General features: G+C 52.0%; 2 protein-coding genes across 2 annotated transcripts; one reads left to right on the top strand and one right to left on the bottom strand.

Moving 5' to 3' along the window:
* The first annotated feature begins 409 nt into the window (after window positions 1-409).
* On the top strand, window positions 410-16,652 carry GFM1 (G elongation factor mitochondrial 1). The gene is made up of 18 exons (XM_082287768.1): window positions 410-530; window positions 1,169-1,321; window positions 1,622-1,754; window positions 2,137-2,341; window positions 3,020-3,136; window positions 3,663-3,813; window positions 4,145-4,299; window positions 5,074-5,158; window positions 5,800-5,937; window positions 6,411-6,512; window positions 6,601-6,657; window positions 6,972-7,109; window positions 7,788-7,870; window positions 12,888-13,050; window positions 13,850-13,994; window positions 15,253-15,413; window positions 15,906-15,959; window positions 16,225-16,652. Exons 1-18 carry the CDS (start codon window positions 477-479, stop codon window positions 16,354-16,356), a joined length of 2,226 nt encoding a protein of 741 aa, XP_082143894.1. The 5' UTR covers window positions 410-476; the 3' UTR covers window positions 16,357-16,652.
* LOC309576456 (latexin-like) lies at window positions 7,890-12,460 on the bottom strand (the record flags this gene model as incomplete). Its single annotated transcript, XM_082287769.1, has 6 exons — window positions 7,890-8,167; window positions 8,831-8,893; window positions 9,944-10,080; window positions 10,650-10,824; window positions 11,270-11,332; window positions 12,332-12,460. 6 exons carry the CDS (start codon window positions 12,458-12,460, stop codon window positions 8,060-8,062), a joined length of 675 nt encoding a protein of 224 aa, XP_082143895.1. The 3' UTR covers window positions 7,890-8,059.
* Window positions 16,653-18,483: the final 1,831 nt, after the last annotated feature.

The raw sequence follows: 18,483 nt of genomic DNA, 5'->3' as shown, positions 1-18,483 counted from the left end.
TTTAACAGCGTGTTCCAAATGGGTCGCTGTGCCCCAAGCACCCTCCAGCACGTCCTGGCTTTGCCTTCCCCTTTCCCTGCACTTCTGCCCCCCTGGGCCAGAGAGCTCCGCTCTCCAGTTGTTCTAATTCCTAATAATTCCTAAACTCCTGGGGCTGTGACCCCGCCGCCGATGCCGGTTTGGGTGAAATCCGCCCCTTTCACGCCGCAGCTGCGGAATTCCGCAATGCCCAGGGCTGGGTCAGGATCGCTCCGTGAGGGGATCAGCCCGAGGATGCTCCGGGCCGGGCTCGGTGGGAGCCTCCCCCTCCCATCCCGTCCCGGGGCTCCCGCCCGGCGCCGCCGCTGCCCTGAGGGGGCCGGGCTGGGCAGCGGCGCCTGCGCGGGGCCCCGGAAGAGGCGGGAGCGACCCGGGGCTGGAGCCGGGATTGGAGCCGGGATTGGAGCCGGGAGCGGGGCCGGAGCGCAGCCGGGGCCATGCTCAGGGTGGTACGGGCCGGGCTGGCCCCGGGCCGCCCGCGGCACATCCAGGTACCGGCGGCGGGACCGGGCCGGGCCCGCATCAGAGGACGGTGCCTGAGGGAGGGGAGGGAGCCGGGAGCGGAAGGGATGGAGGGCGAGGAGCAGCCCCGGACGGGCCGCAGCAGGGAACGAGCAGCCTCGGTCACATGGATGGGGACAGGGAAACCGGGAATGTGCGGGACGGGCCTGGAGGGGCCGCGCGGGGTGCGGTGAGAGCTCCGAGGTGACCCTGGAAAGGCCGCTCGGCTTGAGGTGACCGATTCGCCGAGACTGACAGGAAAGCGTGGGGAAGCGGTTCGGCAGCTTATCCATGGGCACAGTGAATCCCAGGATCACTGAGGCTGGAAAAGCCCTCCAGGACCGTCGAGTCCGAGCGGTGCCTGATCCCCACCTTGTCCCCAGCTCAGAGCACTGAGTGCCACATCCAGGAATTCCTTGGACACCTCCAGGGATGGGCACTCCAAAGCTCCCTGGGCAGCCCCTGCCAAGGCCTGACCTCCCTTTCCATGGAGAAATTCCTCTTGGTGTCCAACCTGAGCCTCCCCTGGCCCAGCTCCAGGCTGTTTCCCCTTGTCCCATTCCTTGTTGCCTGTGGGCTGTGTTGGATCCACTCCTGGCTGACCCAGCGACCTTCTCTTGCCTTGCAGCTCCTCCTGAGCTCCTGCAGGCACTGCTCCTCGGGGGTCCTTCCCAACGAGAGGATCCGCAACATCGGCATCTCAGCCCACATCGACTCTGGGAAGACGACGCTGACGGAGCGGATCCTGTTCTACACGGGCAGGATCGCGCAGATGCACGAGGTTGGGCTGAGCTCCCATCGAGGACTTGTGCACCTCCACGTTGTGCTGCTTTTCCTCTCTGCATGAGGGATGGTGCTTGGTCCATAAGCATCCCTCCAGCACACAGAATCACAGAATCGTGGAATGGTTTGGGTGGGAAGAGAGCTTAAAGCTCACCCATCCCACCCCCTGCCATGGGCAGGGACACCTCCCACTATCCCAGGCTGCTCCAAGCCCCATCCAACCTGGCCTTGGACCCTTCCGGGGATGGGGTGTGAATTCTTAGTAAACTCCTGGAACTAACTTTTTTTTTCTCCTAAGGTGAAAGGTAAGGATGGAGTTGGAGCTGTCATGGATTCCATGGAGCTGGAGCGACAGCGGGGCATCACCATCCAGTCTGCAGCCACTTACACCATGTGGAAGGACACCAACATCAACATCATCGACACGCCAGGTGAGGGCAGCTGGGAGCACCTGGGGATTGCTGCTCCTCAGGGATACAGGGGATGCAGTGCATCCTTGTGTCCCTTGTAACAGGACATGGAGTGATGGGTTCAAACTGGCAGAGCGTTGGATGGGATATTGGGAAGGTGTGGGGAGGCCCTGGGACAGGGTGCCCAGAGAAGCTGTGGCTGCCCCTGGCAGTGTCCAAGGCCAGGGACAGTGGAAGGTGTCCCTGCCCATGGCAGGGGTGGCACTGGATGGGATTTAAGGTCCCTTCCCACCCAAACCATCCCATGACCCTGTGCTCTGTCACTTGAGCTGATGTGACTCAGTGTGATCCCCTTGGTTGTTGCTCCTTTCCAATGCATTTATCATTTCTATTTGTTATCCAGGACACGTGGACTTCACCATTGAAGTGGAGAGATCTCTGAGGGTGCTGGATGGAGCCATCCTGGTTCTCTGTGCTGTGGGAGGTGTCCAGTGCCAGACCATCACCGTCAACAGGCAGATGAAGCGTTACAATGTCCCCTTCCTCACCTTCATCAACAAACTGGACAGGATGGGCTCCAACCCGGCCAGAGCAGTGCAGCAGCTCAGGTTTTTGGCATTTACAATGATTCCTGAAATCCCTTTCACATGGCAGGTCATTAGGAACAAAACTGGAAAAGCTTCTCTTGGGAGCTGCAGTTTGGAGAATTCCTGACTCGAGGTTAAATCCTGATCTGACCCAGAACAATCTCCTTTTTCTAAAAATACCCGAAATATCAGTGTCAGCCAAGACTTGTAGTGACCAAGAGCTGGGGTTCGATGTTTGTTTTGTTGGTGGAACTGTATCAGGACCCACTTTGAAAGCAGCCTCTTTGTTTTCCCTAGGTCCTGGTGCTGCTGAAATTCCAGCAGGGAGGTGACACAGGGTGATTTGGATTCCTGGAGCCCTGCTTGCTCCCTACTCTTCCCTGCCCAATTTGATCCATGAGATAAACTCATGAATATTCATTAAGGGAGAAATAACTCCCTAATCAAGTAATCAATCTCCAGCTGGTTTCCCCTGCTGCCTTTCCCATGGGAGTTGCTCCCTGTGCCTGTTGGGATACAAAGGGCTGGAGCCCCAAACCACAGCTGGGTGATTTTTATCCATATTGGCACATCTGGGCACTGTCCAAAGGACAAAACACTGGGATTTTTTGGGAGGTGGATGATGCTCAAAGACCACATGGAGCACACACATAGAAATTACTTTTTTCTTCAATATTTCCTGTTTTCCCCCCTTTTCAGATCCAAGTTGAAACACAATGCAGCTTTTGTTCAGATTCCAATTGGGCTGGAGGGAAACTTTAAAGGAATTATAGATCTCATTGAAGAAAAAGCAATCTACTTTGATGGGGCACTTGGGTAAGTCCTGGGAATTGCTTCTGTTTTAGCTGGAGCTGCTCTTTGCAGGAGGAATTCCTGCAGTTTCTCTTCAGAGTGGAAACCCAGCTCTCTGGAAATTTGGGACTGGGCTTGTGCTGGGGCTGAGGGTCCCCCTGCAGCTCCCCCAATGCCCTGGGCCTGCAGGGAGCCCTGGGTGGGGGTGACTGCAGCAGGAGTTGGTTGCTGTGAAGGGGTGGTGGCCACACTTCCCACCTGGAGAAGCAGGAGACTGCTCCATAGGGGGATCTGGCAGCGTGTGTGGCTCCCTGGCGTGAAGATCAGGTGTGGGTGAGGCTGTTGGGAAGTTGTCCTGATCCCTGCAAGCTCCTGCCAGGCGTGGGAAGGCCTCTCCCACGTCAGAGATAACACGGTGACGCTCGCAGGGGATTTTTTCCCAGGATCCACGTGAAGGGTGGATTGTTCTCAGTCAGGGTGGCCACGCCAGTGGTGGGAAGGCTGATCCCAGTGGGACTCCTGGGGTCCCTGTGTGTGTGTGTGTGTGCAGGCAGACGCTGAGGTGTGAGGAGATCCCGGCCGAGCTGCGGGCCGAGGCTGCGGAGCGGCGGCGGGAGCTCATCGAGTGTGTGGCCAACGCCGACGAGCTCCTGGGGGAGCTCTTCCTGGAGGAGAAGATCCCCACGGCTGCCCAGCTGAAGGTACCTGCCCTGTGCTGGCTGTGCCCTCAGCTGGCTGTGTCCCTGTCCCCTCACTCCTCAATAAACAATCAGGAATTCTCGAAGGAGTTCTGTTCGCTGGAGTCGTGTCACCTCAGCTGAGCTCCAGTTCCCCCCAGGCAGGGCTCATTCCCAGGCTGGTTTTGCTTTGTGTTGGAAAGAATTCTGGAGAGCAGGTTTTGTGGGAAGCCCCTGTGCTGGGGGCTGTCCAGGGGACTGTGGGAGCAGCTCTTTGCTGCAGGAGGGGAGAAGCCCAGGAAAGGGAGGGAATCTGGGCTGTGCTGCAGGAGGAGCTCACAGGGACATTTTCCAGCTGGCAATCCGAAGGGCAACGCTGCAGAAATCCTTCACCCCCGTCCTCGTGGGAAGTGCTTTGAAGAACAAAGGGGTGCAGCCACTGCTGGATGCTGTCCTGGAATACCTTCCCAATCCCTCTGAGGTGGAGAACTATGCTCTGCTCAACCAGGGGTGAGTGCATCCAGCAGCAGCAGGAGTGTCCAGGGGTGGGCTTTGGAGCAGCCTGGGCTGTGGAAGGTGTCCCTGCCCATGGCACTGGATGGGATTTAAGGACCCTTCCCACCCAAACCATTCCAGGATTCTATGGAACAGTTTCAAAGCAGGAAACATTCCCAACAGGATCCACAATCGTTTACCATTTGTATCAAACAGTGCCACCAGAATTTGGCACAAAGTCCAGAGCTCCTCTCTCATCCGAGGGTTACTCTCTGTACTGGGGATGGAACACACTCAGTGTTACACCTGGACCATGACTGGGAGATCATTCTTTAGAACTGATGGCAGCCCTTAGAGCCAGGCCTGCCTGGAGGAGGGAGCACATCCCAAGTATGTTAATGGTGTTTTATTCTTTTGGATGTGAATCCCAGAATCCCTGAGGCTGGAAGAGAGCTCCAGGATCGAGTCCGAGCGGTGCCCGATGCCCGCCTTGTCCCCAGCCCAGGGCACTGAGTGCCACCTCCAGCCCTTCCTTGGACACCTCCAGGGATGGGCACTCCCCAGCTCCCTGGGCAGCCCCTGCCAAGGCCTGAGCTCCCTTTCCATGGGGAAATTCCTGCTGCTGCCCACCCTGCCCCTCCCCTGGCCCAGCCTGAGGCCGTTCCCTCTCCTGTCCCTGTTCCCTGGGAGCAGAGCCCAGCAAGACATGTGAAGCAGAGCCAGTAAATGTTTAGAGGAGACTCCCATGTTGGTTCCTAACCTCAGCTCCCTCTCATCCCTGTTTTTAAGGGATTCTGAGGACCAAACCAAGTTCCTGTTGAACTCTGCTCGTGACAATTCCCAGCCTTTTATTGGCCTTGCCTTCAAACTGGAGGTGAGTCTCACTCTGCTCCTTCCCACAAGTCATGGAGATAGTCCAGGTGGGGCTACCAAAACTTACCTGGAGCAGACTTGAAAATCAGTTCATATTGAAAATCAGTTCATATTTAACTTCAATTGGAATTTAACTTCTTTTTTAAAAAATGGCTTCAACCATAAAATCCACGAACGCTGCCGATTTGGAACTTTAGGATGGGTTCTGGACCTCAAATATTTCCTGGTTTTCTTAGTTAAAACTTGAACATTTAGGGGGTTGTTGGCTTAACTGAAATATTCTCAGGGAAAAAACCTGGGTTTGGAAACAATGGGATATGAGAGTCAGAGAGGGAAAAGTGCAGAGATGTAGGGAAGTAAGTTGTTTGCTACTTAGAGAGCAGCACCTCAGGATTCATGTGGAATATGGAAAATGGCTGGCCAAATTCCATGGTAATGCATGTCTCTGTTGAGAAGGTTTGGGAGGGATAAAATTGGTCCAGAAAATCGCCAAATCCCATTGCAGAGCCAGGTGAAAGCTGTGAAAAATCTTTCATTCCCATCTGTAGCACGGGAACTCAAAGCACGTTCAGTCAGTGCAGCTTGGAGCTGGGACTGATTCCCAGCGTTCTCAGAGCTGATTTTGGTGGAATCTCCTTGCAGGCTGGCAGGTTTGGGCAGCTGACCTACATGAGGGTGTACCAGGGGATGCTGAAGAAGTCCGATTACATCTACAACACCCGCACGGGGAAGAAGGTGCGGGTGCAGAGGCTTGTCCGGATGCACTCGGACAACATGGAGGTGAGTGGATCCCCAGGGATTGGCTGCCAGCCACTGGATAATCCTGGATGGGTCAGCACTGCCTGAAGCACAGCAGGGTGTTTGCTTCTTAACAACTTCGCTTCTTGTTTGATCCTAAACTAATCCAAGCTGAGCCCTCCCTTTTGTCCTTTGGATAAAGAGGGAGATTTGCAGGGTATTTTATGCAAGCTGGAATTTTTAAAGGAGCTCAGTGTCAAGCTTTAAGACCCAGTGTTTATGGATATTCAATAATCCAGGTGTAGTTTGGATGCGAGGGAAAGACAGAATCCATCCTGGAATGGTTTGGGATGGAAGGGACCTTAAGGATCATCCAGCCCCAAAGGCAGGAACACCTTCCATAGACCAGGGTGCTCCAAGCTCCATCCAGCCTGGCCTTGGACACTTCCAGGGATGGGGCAGCCACTGCTTCTCTTATCCCAGTGTTGTCTGAACAGGAATTCTCCTTCCCTCAGGATGTAAATGAAGTTTATGCCGGGGACATCTGTGCCCTGTTTGGGATCGACTGTGCCAGCGGGGACACGTTCACGGATAAAACCAGCACTGACATCTCCATGGTGAGCCCCCCTTGCCCCGGCTGCCTCGGGCGCTGGGAGTCACCAGGATTTTGCTGTCATAACCATCCCCTCTTCCTTGGCCATGCAGGAATCCATCCACGTCCCTGATCCCGTCATTTCTGTGGCTATGAAGCCTTCCAACAAGGTAGGAGCCTTTGGATCAACCTCTTCTCCCTGAGTTCCTTCCCTCTGCTGCTTTGTGTTTTATGGAGCAGCCTAAGCACTGTTTCAAAGTGTTTCATCCCAAATATCCAAGATGTTATCCCTTGGATAACTCAGGGCTGGGTTGGATGGTGTCACTCAGCCAGAAACATGAACGTGAATAATAAAGAGTTAGAAATCTTCCATCAAATAACCCCGAAGAGCAAAAGTGCTCAGCAGTGGATAGGAAAACTCGAGGCTCTTTTCTTGGAATGACTGGTGGATGTTGAGTAAATCTTGCCTCGTAATTCATTTCAGAATGACCTGGATAAATTTTCCAAAGGCCTGGGCCGCTTCACCAGGGAAGATCCCACTTTCAGGATCCACTTTGATGAGGAGAGCAAGGAGACCATCGTCTCTGGGATGGGGGAGCTGCACCTGGAAATCTATGCCCAGGTAATTTGGGAAGCAGATTCCATGGACTCTGCTTTTGCCTGCTTTTCCACTCTCCTCTTCCTCCTCCCTCTTCCTTCCAGCTGCTTAGGGAAAAGGTTAACTTTGGAAGGTTCTTTCTCTCCAGTGGTTCCATTTTGAAGGCTTATAAAAGGAAATTTTGCCTGGAATATTTGTAGGTTTTGGATCAAAGCCATTAAAAAAATGTATTAAACACTACACTTTGCTCTAGCAGCCTTGGCTTATGATTAATAGTAATAATTATAATTAGTTTCTACAGAAAAACCCTCTGTTTCTGTGGTTGTAAATGTATCATTCCCTAATAAAAGCTGGTGCAGGGAGAAGGGAGTAGTTAGAGGGATTTGTTTCATTCCAGCTGATGTCTGTATTTTAATCCGACACAAAAGATGGATCTTAAATACTGACAGAATGAAGGAAAAGCGATTTTTGCCTTGAAAAACTGGAATTTTACTAGCATAATTAATGCTGTTTCCTTTTCCTGCATCTGAAGCTGCAGGTCTTTAAGAAGTTGACAGTAAATAATTTTTTAATTAAAAAAAAGTCCAACAAAAAGCCCCCAAAATCAATCCAACCCCCAACCCAGAAAGTGATTGATCCTGATTAAGTTAATAAATAATTCCCAGTGGAACAACCCTAATCACTGTGGGTTTTTTCCTGCAGCGAATGGAGAGGGAATATGGTTGTCCTTGCACCATGGGGAAGCCCAAAGTTGCCTTCAGGGAGAACATCTCTGCCCCTGTGCCGTGAGTATTCCTGCTGGGAATTACTGGATTGATGCACTTTGTTGTAGAGAAAGTCCCTTTGGAGTTCTCGGATCAGAAACATCCAGGAAAGTTGAATTTAATGTCTTTGTAGGGTGGTTGATTCCCACTCCCAGCACCTTCTGTGCCTCCTTCCAGCTGTGGGAGCTCTGGAGCTGCTTCCAGGGCTGCTCAGGTGTTCCCTGATCCCGGGGCGTGGCCGGGCTGGCGGCGATCCCGGGACACTCGGGCCCCACGCTGGGGGTGCCACAGCAGGGTCAGCTCCCAGGGAATCACCTCCTGTGGGTCACAGAGCACAGTGAACAACCCCTGCTTCCCCTCCCCAACCAGTCAGGAATTCTCTCCATGGAAAACTTAGGGATTAAACCACTGTGGATACCCCAAGGGAACTGGGAGCGCCGGGAGCAGCGGAGCTGGAACTGGGAGGGAGATCCCTGGATTATTACAATCAAGAGCTTCTCTTCCCAATTTTCTGTGGGTTTCTTATGAAAACGTTTGCTCAGGTGCCAACATTTGGATGGAGAGTAGCACAGGATGTAAATGCCGTCCTGGGAACCAGTTTCTGCTGGGGGTTACTGGGATGGATGGTGTTTCTGTACTGGGCCACCAGTGCTGTCCTGGGGCATGGAGGCATCCACAGCCCAGCTGGGATTGAGCCCAGCATCCAGGATGCTCCAGCTGCCTCTTCCCTTTATCCCTGCCTGCTGTGGCACTGGGATCTCCGAGGGGAGGGCTGTGAGGGACCAGTTTTGAACCTCAGCCATTCCCAAGAAAGCCCAGAAATAGCTGGAAATTGCTGCTGTTGTTCCTGGAATGCTGAGAGAGGCAGGGATGGGGACTCTGAGCTCTCCCTGCAGGATCAGATCAGTGTCTGAGCTGGAGCTCACACAGCTGGGGTCTGAAAACACCCAAAAAAGGCTTTTTAGGAATAAAATTATTTACCTGGGACACCATTTCATGGAGTAGAAGCACGTAGTCAAACTGAAGATCTTCATCACTTCTTTTCTGGAAAGACAGGATGAAAAGTGGTGAATTTGGGGATTCTCCCACCTCAGAAAAAGTGATTCAGTTCTCTGTGGTTACCACAAAAATTCCCTGATGGATTTCAGATAAAGCTGACAGCTCCTGCTAACAAATGAAGCAGGTGGAGCTCAGTCACTGTAACAAAACTAAAAGCTCCTGGTTTGAATTTCTGTGGACTCCAGAACTGCATTGGAGACACTGAATGTAAAGCCTAAAGCTGCTAATTCCTGCCTAAAAGTGACCAGCTCTATCAGGAATTCTTTGGGATAGGAGCACCTCACTCTACAAGGTGCCAGTGTAGCCCAAACAATCCCAAATAAAACTATCAGTAGGATAAGGATGCTCCAGAGGCCTTACAGAGGGTGACAGTCAGGGATTCTGAGTGACAAAATAACCCCTGGCCTTTGGAATAGACTCTTTTCCTATGTTTTTCAGGGAAAAAGGGACAAAATTACCTAGGAGGGATGGCAGCTGTGTTAAGAGTTATTTGTCTCCTTTATCCTTAAATTTGTTAAAGAGGAGTTGAAAACCTTGAGATCTCACTGGTGCACAGCCCTGCAGCAGCTGTGAATTCTCTAAGGTGCCATCAGAGGGAGCAAAACATTCACAAATCCTGCTCCCACAAGGAATTCTGTCTTTCCTTCATACCCAGAACTTCCTGGGAGTTCAGTGTCTGTTCAGAGTGGGTTTTCTAAATACTAAATCCCGCTGCTTTTTCCTGGCTCCCATGGAAAACTGCCTTGAATTTAAAGCTGGTGATCACTTTAGGAGTTAAGAATAACTCCGAATTTATTTTCTCCAAGAGAACACAGGAAAACTGGGAGAATCTATAGAATTCTGTTAATTTTTTGTCCTTGCCACAAGTCTTTAGCTCTTAAATATTTCCCATGGAGAGCCAAGGCCAGGCTGGATGGGCTTGGAGCCACCCGGGCTATGGAAGGTGTCCCTGCCCATGCAGGGGGGGAATGGGATGAGCTTTAAGGTCCCTCCAGCCCAGCCCAGTCTGGGATTCTGTGCCTGCTGGTAACTCACCACTTGCTTCACGTGTTTGACTTGGGCAAGGTGGAACTTGGTGTTTTCAGTGGAATTCTGCCAGATCACGTAGCCAGAGGCCGCCCAGGCCAGCAGGTGGATGGGCTCCAGCTCTGGGGGAACGTTCCCATGGCTGTCTGGAACCAAAATAAACACTGGATGTTAAAAGAGAGCTGTTAACAGAACATTATCACCTCCCACAGGGCTCGCTGCTGCAGTCCCTCCTGTCACACAACCTTCCACAGCAATTGGAAGAGCTGCTCCATCACCACAGAGTTCTCCTCCCACTTCACAGAATCCTGGAATGGTTTGGGTGGGAAAGGACCTTAAATCCAGTTCTGTGCCACCCATGCCATGGGCAGGGACACTTCCACTATTCCAGGGTGTTCAGAGCTCCATCCAGCCTGGCCTTGGACACTGCCAGGGTGTTCTCCTCCACCTTTTTCTCCTAACATGAATTCCAGCAGGTCTCGAAGGCAGGGGTTGAGGTGAGAGCAGACCCTCGTTGCACATTTGGGGTGTTGGATGTGCTGTGCCAGGGACGCCCTCAGAGTGAGCAGGAGGAGGTGACAGTGCCAGGTGCTTTTCCAGAACAGTCCCATTCAGAATTAGGAATAAATGCAGTGGCTGTGATTGGCAGAGCCCAAAAAGAGACAGGGAAAAGCAGCAGCTGGTGCTCAGAGCAGGGTGAAGGCCTGGGTTGTACCTGGGATGTTCTCAGCCACAAGCTCCTTTTCCAGGCTCCTGATTCGAGTGTAGAACTCCTTATCTGCTTCCTCTGTGCTCCTGAGTTCTCCTTGCACTGTGACCTGCACATCTGGAGCCCTGCTTCTGCTGCCCAGGTGATACAGAACCTCAGCAGTGCAGTTCACAGTCCTGTCCTGTTGCAGAGTTAATCATGTGCATTATTATTTGATGAAATACATGTATAACCAGGGTAATTTGCACTTCTAAAAACGTCATTTTTATGTAGTTGCTGTTCTCTGAGTAAGGCCCGTGGAGATGTGTGATTATTTAAGACAAGGTTAAATTCATGGCATTTCTGTGAACGTTTAAGGGTGGGATTTGCTTTCTGCAGGGATGGAAGGGTAGTGGCTGGGGTGCAGAATGTCCCTTGTGCTGTTCAGTTGGAGCTGAGTGACACTGAAATGTTCTTGTCATCCTTGCAGCACTGTGTGGTGGTGCAGTGGAAGGTACACGGGTTCCTTTTTGGTTGAAATTCAGCCTTTTTTGGCCTGATTGGCAGTATAGAAAAATCAGGAACACAGTTGCAAGTGTTATTAAGTGCTGTGTTACAGAGTGTGTAATTAAACCAGCCTGACTCACTTTGTCCAGGACATCTTCCAGCTCCAGTTCCAGGTAGTACTTGTGCCCAACATCATCGATGTCCTAAAGCAGGGAACACATTAATTTATTTTGGCAGCTGTTGAATGGCTGCATCCTGGACAAAATCAGAGAATCCCAGCTTGGTTTGGGTTGGGAGGGACCTTAAATCCCATCCAGTCCCACCCACCTCCCACTATCCCAGGCTGCTCCAAGTCCCATCCAGTCTGGCCTTGGACAGTGCCAGGGATGGGCAACCTGTGCCAGCGCCTCTCCACCCTCATTTCTAACCTTAAACACCCCTGAGTTGCCATTTTTTGGGCTCCTGTGTGATTCTGTCCAAGAATTTGCTGCATGGTTAAATACTCATCTAAAAGCCTTCAGTGCTTCCTTCTATTAAGTCCATTTTGCAGGTTATCATGAATTGAATCATGCCCTGTATTTTTTTGGCTATAAAGAAGGGAGCAGCTGGGGTTTGCTGTACCCTTGTTTTGGGAGGGGGGTTTGCTGTGCCCCTCTTGTGCCAGTGTCCCTGCAAACCCAGGGCAGGGCTGAGCTGTGTCCTGGCCCCCACAAACCCAGCACCCTCCTCCTCCCTGGCACGTTCCTGCGGGCCCGGTGCAGTGCCCTGGGCAGGGCTCCCTCGGCGGTGCTGTCACCGCGGGTGACACACGGGGTGTGTTTGCATTGCTCACCCGCCCGTGGTGGCCGTGACACCGAGCTCCTCCCGGGACCCCCAGCCGGGCACAGCCGGTGTCACCCCCGCGGTGCCACACTCCCGGAGGGGCTGGGCTTGGAAAGGACCTTTGGACACGATCCAGTCCAACCCCCCCGCCCAGGCAGGGTCACCTGGAGCGGGTGGCACCGGGACGCGTCCGGCGGGGCTTGGGATGTCCCCAAAGCGGGACACTCCACGGCTCCTGGGCTGCTCCCCAGTGCTCTGCCCGCTCCCTGGGAAGCAGCCCTTGCCGGCGCGGGGGTGGCGGCTCCCGTGCTGATTCCCGTGCTGTTCCCGGGGTGATTCCCGTGGCGTTCCCGGTCCCGTCCCGGTCCCTCCCCGCTCACCTGGCGCCGGGCGCGGCGCAGCGCCCGCAGCTCCAGCCCCCGCCCGGGGCCGCCCCGCAGGTACCGCAAGTAGCCCACGGCCACGGCCGCGGCCCGGCCGGCCGGAAAGTGGCTCGGAGGCAGCTCCATGGCCAGGGAGCCGCTTCCTCTTCCCGCAGGAAGCGCCCGGGCGGGGCCGGAGCGGGCGGGGCGGCTCCGAGCCGCAGGACGGGGCGGGTGCTGCGGGGGCAGCGCATCCCTCCGGGCCGCACGGGATAGCGTTTAACCAGCGTTGGGTGGGATACTGGGAGTAAATCCTTCCCTCTCAGGGTGAGGAGGCCGTGGCACAGGTTTTCCAGGGAAGTTGTGGCCGCCCCATCCCTGGAAGTGTCGAGGTCGGACGGGGCTTGGAGCAACCTGGGATAGTGGAAGGTGTCCCTGCCCGTGGAACCTTTAAATTCCCTTCCAGCCCAGACCAGTCTGTGATTCTCTGAAATGCAGAATGGGAATGTTTTCCATAGAAAGCTGTGGTTTGTGTCACGGGTAACGTGGTGTTTGGGGGATTGTTGGGGTTTAGGTTTGAGTTCACCCACAAGAAGCAGTCGGGAGGAGCAGGCCAGTACGGCAAAGTGATCGGAGTGCTGAAGCCCTTGGATCCACAGGACTTCACCAAACTGGAATTTGAGGACAGAACCATTGGCACAAATATTCCCAAACAGTTTGTGCCTGCTGTGGAAAAGGTACAGACCTCTGTCTGTGATACAGAAAATCCTGATTCCCATTGTTTTCCTGCAATACCATCCACATTTACTGTGCCTACTTTCCCCAGGAAAGGAGGCTTCTCCCGTTGCTCCAGTGGCAGCAGGATCACAGTTGTGTGGTTTTACTTCATGTCTTGCATTCCTGGGGTTTCCAGTTAATTCAAGAGCTGCTGTGTGTTTTCTTTGGTGGTGTGTGCTGGCTCTGGCTCCCTTGCAGTGCCTCCTTTTCTTACAGTCAGAGCCTCCTGCTCAAGCTGCTTTTTCTTGGCCTCTTCTGCTTCTGGTTGTGGCCCCACAATTCTCCTCCTAACCCCAAAATATGTAACTTTTTCAGTGACTTCTCTGAGGCCAATTATGGAGAAACTGTAATTAAGCTGCATTTCCTGCCACAATTTCCAAATTCTCTTTATCCCCTCTGTGACTGTCTCACTGTATAATTTATCACACACTACTTTAATTAACCTACCAACATCTTGGAATTCCTGTAATAACCTACAGTTATTCCTTTGTTTTCCCATGAGGCAACACTTAAAGATTTTTTTGCCAAATCCTGAAAAAACCATGGTCTTAAAGAAATGTTGTTCTCCAGGCAAGAGCTCTTTCCACACAGAGCATTCTTTTGGGGTTTGGCCATAGAATCCCCTAAAAAGGCAAGTGCTGAGGACATTTTTCCTTGTCCTGAGATTTTTATTTGTAAAAAGTATCAAACTGAGGTGCCAGACACTGACAGTGCAGGGTCTCCAGATCCCTGCTGGTGACTTTGAGCTGTCATTGCCAGGGATTCCGAGATGCCTGTGAGAAGGGTCTGGTGTCGGGACACAGGATCTCCGGAGTGCGTTTCGTGCTGGAAGATGGTGCCCATCACATGGTGGACTCCAACGAGATCTCCTTCATCAGGGCCGGAGAGGGAGCCCTGAAACAAGGTACAGGCTCCTCCTTGGAATGGGTCCTGCTGGCTGGGGTGGGTATCTATCCATCCATCCTTCCATCCATCCTTCCATCCTTCCATCCATCCTTCCATCCATCCCTCCATCCCTCCATCCATCCCTCCATCCATCCCTCCATCCATCCCTCCATCCATCCCTCCATCCATCCCTCCATCCATCCCTCCCTCCATCCATCCCTCCATCCATCCCTCCATCCCTCCATCCATCCCTCCATCCCTCCATCCATCCCTCCATCCCTCCCTCCATCCCTCCATCCCTCCCTCCATCCATCCCTCCATCCCTCCATCCCTCCATCCATCCCTCCATCCCTCCATCCATCCCTCCCTTCATCCATCCATCCCTCCATCCCTCCATCCCTCCATCCATCCCTCCATCCCTCCCTCCATCCCTCCATCCCTCCCTCCATCCATCCCTCCATCCCTCCATCCCTCCATCCATCCCTCCATCCCTCCATCCCTCCATCCATCCCTCCATCCATCCCTCCATCCATCCCTCCATCCATCCCTCCATCCATCCCTCCATCCATCCCTCCATCCATCCCTCCATCCATCCCTCCATCCATCCCTCCATCCATCCCTCCATCCATCCCTCCATCCCTCCATCCCTCCATCCATCCCTCCATCCCTCCATCCATCCATCCATCCATCCCTCCATCCCTCCATCCCTCCACCCAAAGTCTGGCCAGTTGCATGGAGCAGAACATGTACAAGAGTTTACAGAGTCTCTGAGGGAGGCACAATAATTCCTGTGGTTGTACAAAGGAAATCCTGTTTCCCTAGAATTCAGTACAGCAACACCACCAGCTTCATCCTTATGGGGTAGGAAGAGAATATTTGGTCAAACTGGGCCTTTTTTTAGGAAAAAGTCTTTCACTGAAGGAGAGGTTAAACACTGCAAGGGGCTGCCCTGGGAAGTGGTGGAGTCACAATCCCTGGGGGTGCTCAGCCAACGTGTGGATGTGGCATTTCACAGTGTGGTTTGGTGGGCACGGTGCCATCAGCCAAAGGTTGGTTTGATGACCTTGGAGGTTCTTGTCCAGCCTTAGTGATTCTGTGGTTATGGTTCCAGGATTGAAAGGCCTGCAGCTGGAATTCCATGTAGGTGATCACGGATTTCCCTCACTGATGGAACACCTGGCATTACCCATGAGCTGTTTGTTGCTGTGCATGGGGGCAGCTTGCCTTACACCAGGCTCACCCTTGGTGGTGCATTCTTTATTCCATTCTTTCCCCAGCCATGGAAAACGCCGCCGTGCGCATCCTGGAGCCCATCATGGCCGTGGAGGTGATGGCTCCCTCAGAATTCCAGGGAACTGTGATAGCTGGGATCAACCGCCGGCACGGCGTGATCACGGGCCAGGATGGCTCCGAGGGATACTTCACTCTCTATGCTGAGGTCTGTGGTGCTCTGCTCCTCACCTCTCTCCTTTCCAGGGGTTTGATTCCATTGTTTTCCTCAGTTTATATGGATACAGCTGTAGGTCAACTCAATTTCAGCGTTCCTTCTTTTATGTCCCTTCTACAAACCTCTGTTTTCCTGCTGGGTGGGGGGCTCAGGACAACCACACCCTGTGGCCTTTCTGCTTCCCAAATTATCCTTGCAGGAATGTCTGGAGGTACCTCAAACCTTGCTGGTTGACTCATCACCGAGTTTGGGATATTCCAGTTCCTGGTGCACTCAAACTCTCAGATTCTTGCAGTTTCCTGCTGCAAACACATTGCAAATATAAATTAATTAAAATAACAGGTACTTTGCAACAGCAGATCATTAAATCAGAACTATTTATAGACAGCACTGACTCTTGATATCATAATTGGGATTAATTAGCTGATAGCCCAAAACTGATGGAAAAATACTTTATTACAAGCAGATATGTTTGGATTGTAGGTGCCTCTGAACGACATGTTTGGATATGCCTCTGAGCTGAGGTCTTGCACAGAGGTGAGTCCTCCTGCTCCTTTTTGCTAAAACGTGTTTAATTCTGTAAATTTGGGTTAATTGGAGCATCACATCCATGGCACCTGCAGCACGGGATCAAAATCAAACCAGAGCTCTGCAATTCCTGGCCAAACAATCCTTCTGTACCTGAGGAGTTTTGTTTGGGTGGGATTGTAAAGGATCCCTGGGCGTTACTTCACAGACAGGGGCTGTGTGCTCAGCAGGATTGCACGAGGCCCATCCTCACTTTCTTTTCCCAACTCTGCAGGGAAAAGGGGAATATACCATGGAATACTCCAAATACCACCCGTGTTCAGCCAGCACTCAGGAGGAAATAATCAACAAATACCTGGAAGCAACAGGGAGACTTCCTGCCAAAAAGGGCAAAGCCAAGAGCTGATCATATTCCTCTGGAGTCCACTGAACAGTTTTTCCCAGTCTTCTCCAACAGCTCGCTTTTCCAAGCCATGGAAGCAGCCCAGGCTGGCTGGGTAAGGTGGGCTCCAGTGGGATTTGGACTCGGAATTTTATCCTAAAGCCTTTCCTGTGGGGTGTTGTCAGAAGCACCAGGGGATCGCCACGGCATTGCTCACATGTTAACGCTGTTATAACAAATAGATGTTAAAACATGGCTGATGATTTGCTTGAGAGTTGTCTTAATTGAGATCTATTAAAATAATTCTATTTTTTACTTGATACCTCATTATTTTGTAATTAGGTTAGCTCCTGGTTTGGGAATGTTAAGCCAGGTGAGAGCTGCTGGACAGGCACAGGGAGTGGGACATGGCACGTGGTGCTCCAGCTTCCCTCCAGGGAACAGATGGAATTTTTCCCTCCAAATCCTTCAGAAATGGCACAGGATCCTCCAAAGTCTCAACCCGCTGGGCAAAAGCAACTGGCTTGTCACCAAATCCACTTTCACTGGTGGCACAGGGATGGAGCAGAATTGCCAAGGATGTGGGAAGGAGCTGACTCTTCCCAAAGCTGGGAACAACATGGAATTATTCTGTGGGCTTGGTGATGTGGATTTAATGGGCTTGGGGTGTGGGTTCATGGTATGGGCTTGGCTTTCAGCTCTTGGTTAGAAATCCAAACCAAAGATCCCTTTTCCCAGAATCTCACAATCCAGAGACTGTGTTGCAGCTGATGCTCAGCTTGGGAATCACTTGACTTTGCTGACTCGCAGCAGAGACAAAACAAGGGGGTTAGGTGAGAAGATATTCCCATAATTCTGTATTTATAATTATTCCCAGAATGTCCACGTTGAATGTTCCTTCCTCCTTCCTGCCCTACTCAGCTGAGAAGTGTTTTTGCAGATTCCAGTAAACAGGGAGCGAAATTCCAGTTCAAACCCAGCGACATTCCTGGCACAGGACCGGGGTTGATGGCTCCCAGACAGAAACAACTGGAGCAGCCAGGCTGCCTCTCCTCACGGAAAGACTGGGAAAATGAATTATGTAAACCTTGGGAAAGGGTTTGGCAGGGCCTGGAGCTGCTGCTGGATCCCAGGCGAGATGTGGGGTATCCGTGTGGTGCTGCCTTGGGAAAAAGCCATGATTCCCCTACATCTGTGGCTTTGTTTTTTGGGAATGCTCAGCTGGGATTCGTTTCCAGAAAAGCCCTGCAGGTTCTCAGACAGTTGGAGAGTCTTTAAAACAAGCAAATGTAGCACTTTTCCCAGAATTTGGAGATGATGAAAGCAGTGTGAACACGGGACAGAAATGGGGTGGGGATGATTTTGTTTGTATTTATGGGGTTTAATTTGTACTTACAGAGTCTGTTTATATTTATGGGGTTTGTATTTCTATTTATGGGGTTTCTATTATGTTTACACCAGTTGTGATGGGAATTCCTGGCTGATGAGTTCTGCCAGATGCGCTGGTTCTCCACAAACCTGGAAAAGAATTTTGCTGTATGATTTGAGGTTTTTAGGCTGAAATCTTGGCCTAAAAGCAGCTGGGGGAGACTTTGCCTTAGACCTGCAACAGCTTTGCTACTTATCCAGAAGTTGCTGTGGAGTTTTTTTTAACTGCTGTAAGTTTGTGAGCAGCCATTTCCACCGCCCTGGTGCCTGGGAAGTGCCTGATCCTCAGTTCCAGCTCTGCAGAGCAGTGGCCAAAACAGGGTAAGGAGACAACATCAGAGCCCCAAAGTGCCAAATCCATCCTATTTTCTTGGCCTAATTCCAAAAAAATATTTCATTCACCAGCTTCTTTAAGGAATGGTGGAATTCCAAGCTCTGATTTCACACTTTTGATGATGAGAAATGTTCTCCCAGCAGGAATGAAAACACCAGGAGGATGTGGAATGCTGCCTCCCTGAGTTTATTGGGTGCCTTTTGTGTGCTGAGGGAAAAAGCTTCAGTCAGAAAATCAGACTCATTTGTGTAGAATGCTGGAAATTGGGAAGCTTAAAACATCCGCGGAAAGCTGTTGTGTGAAATCCTTGGATTGTTGTTCCCAATTACAGCTCAAGGATTGTGAAAACCACCCCAAATTAAACAGAACAGCCATCTCAGAGGCTGTTT

The sequence above is a fragment of the Coloeus monedula genome, assembly GCF_965178545.1.
Source record: "Coloeus monedula genome assembly, chromosome: 10".
Classification (NCBI taxonomy): domain Eukaryota; kingdom Metazoa; phylum Chordata; class Aves; order Passeriformes; family Corvidae; genus Coloeus; species Coloeus monedula.
This window is presented reverse-complemented; position numbering and strand designations above follow the sequence as displayed.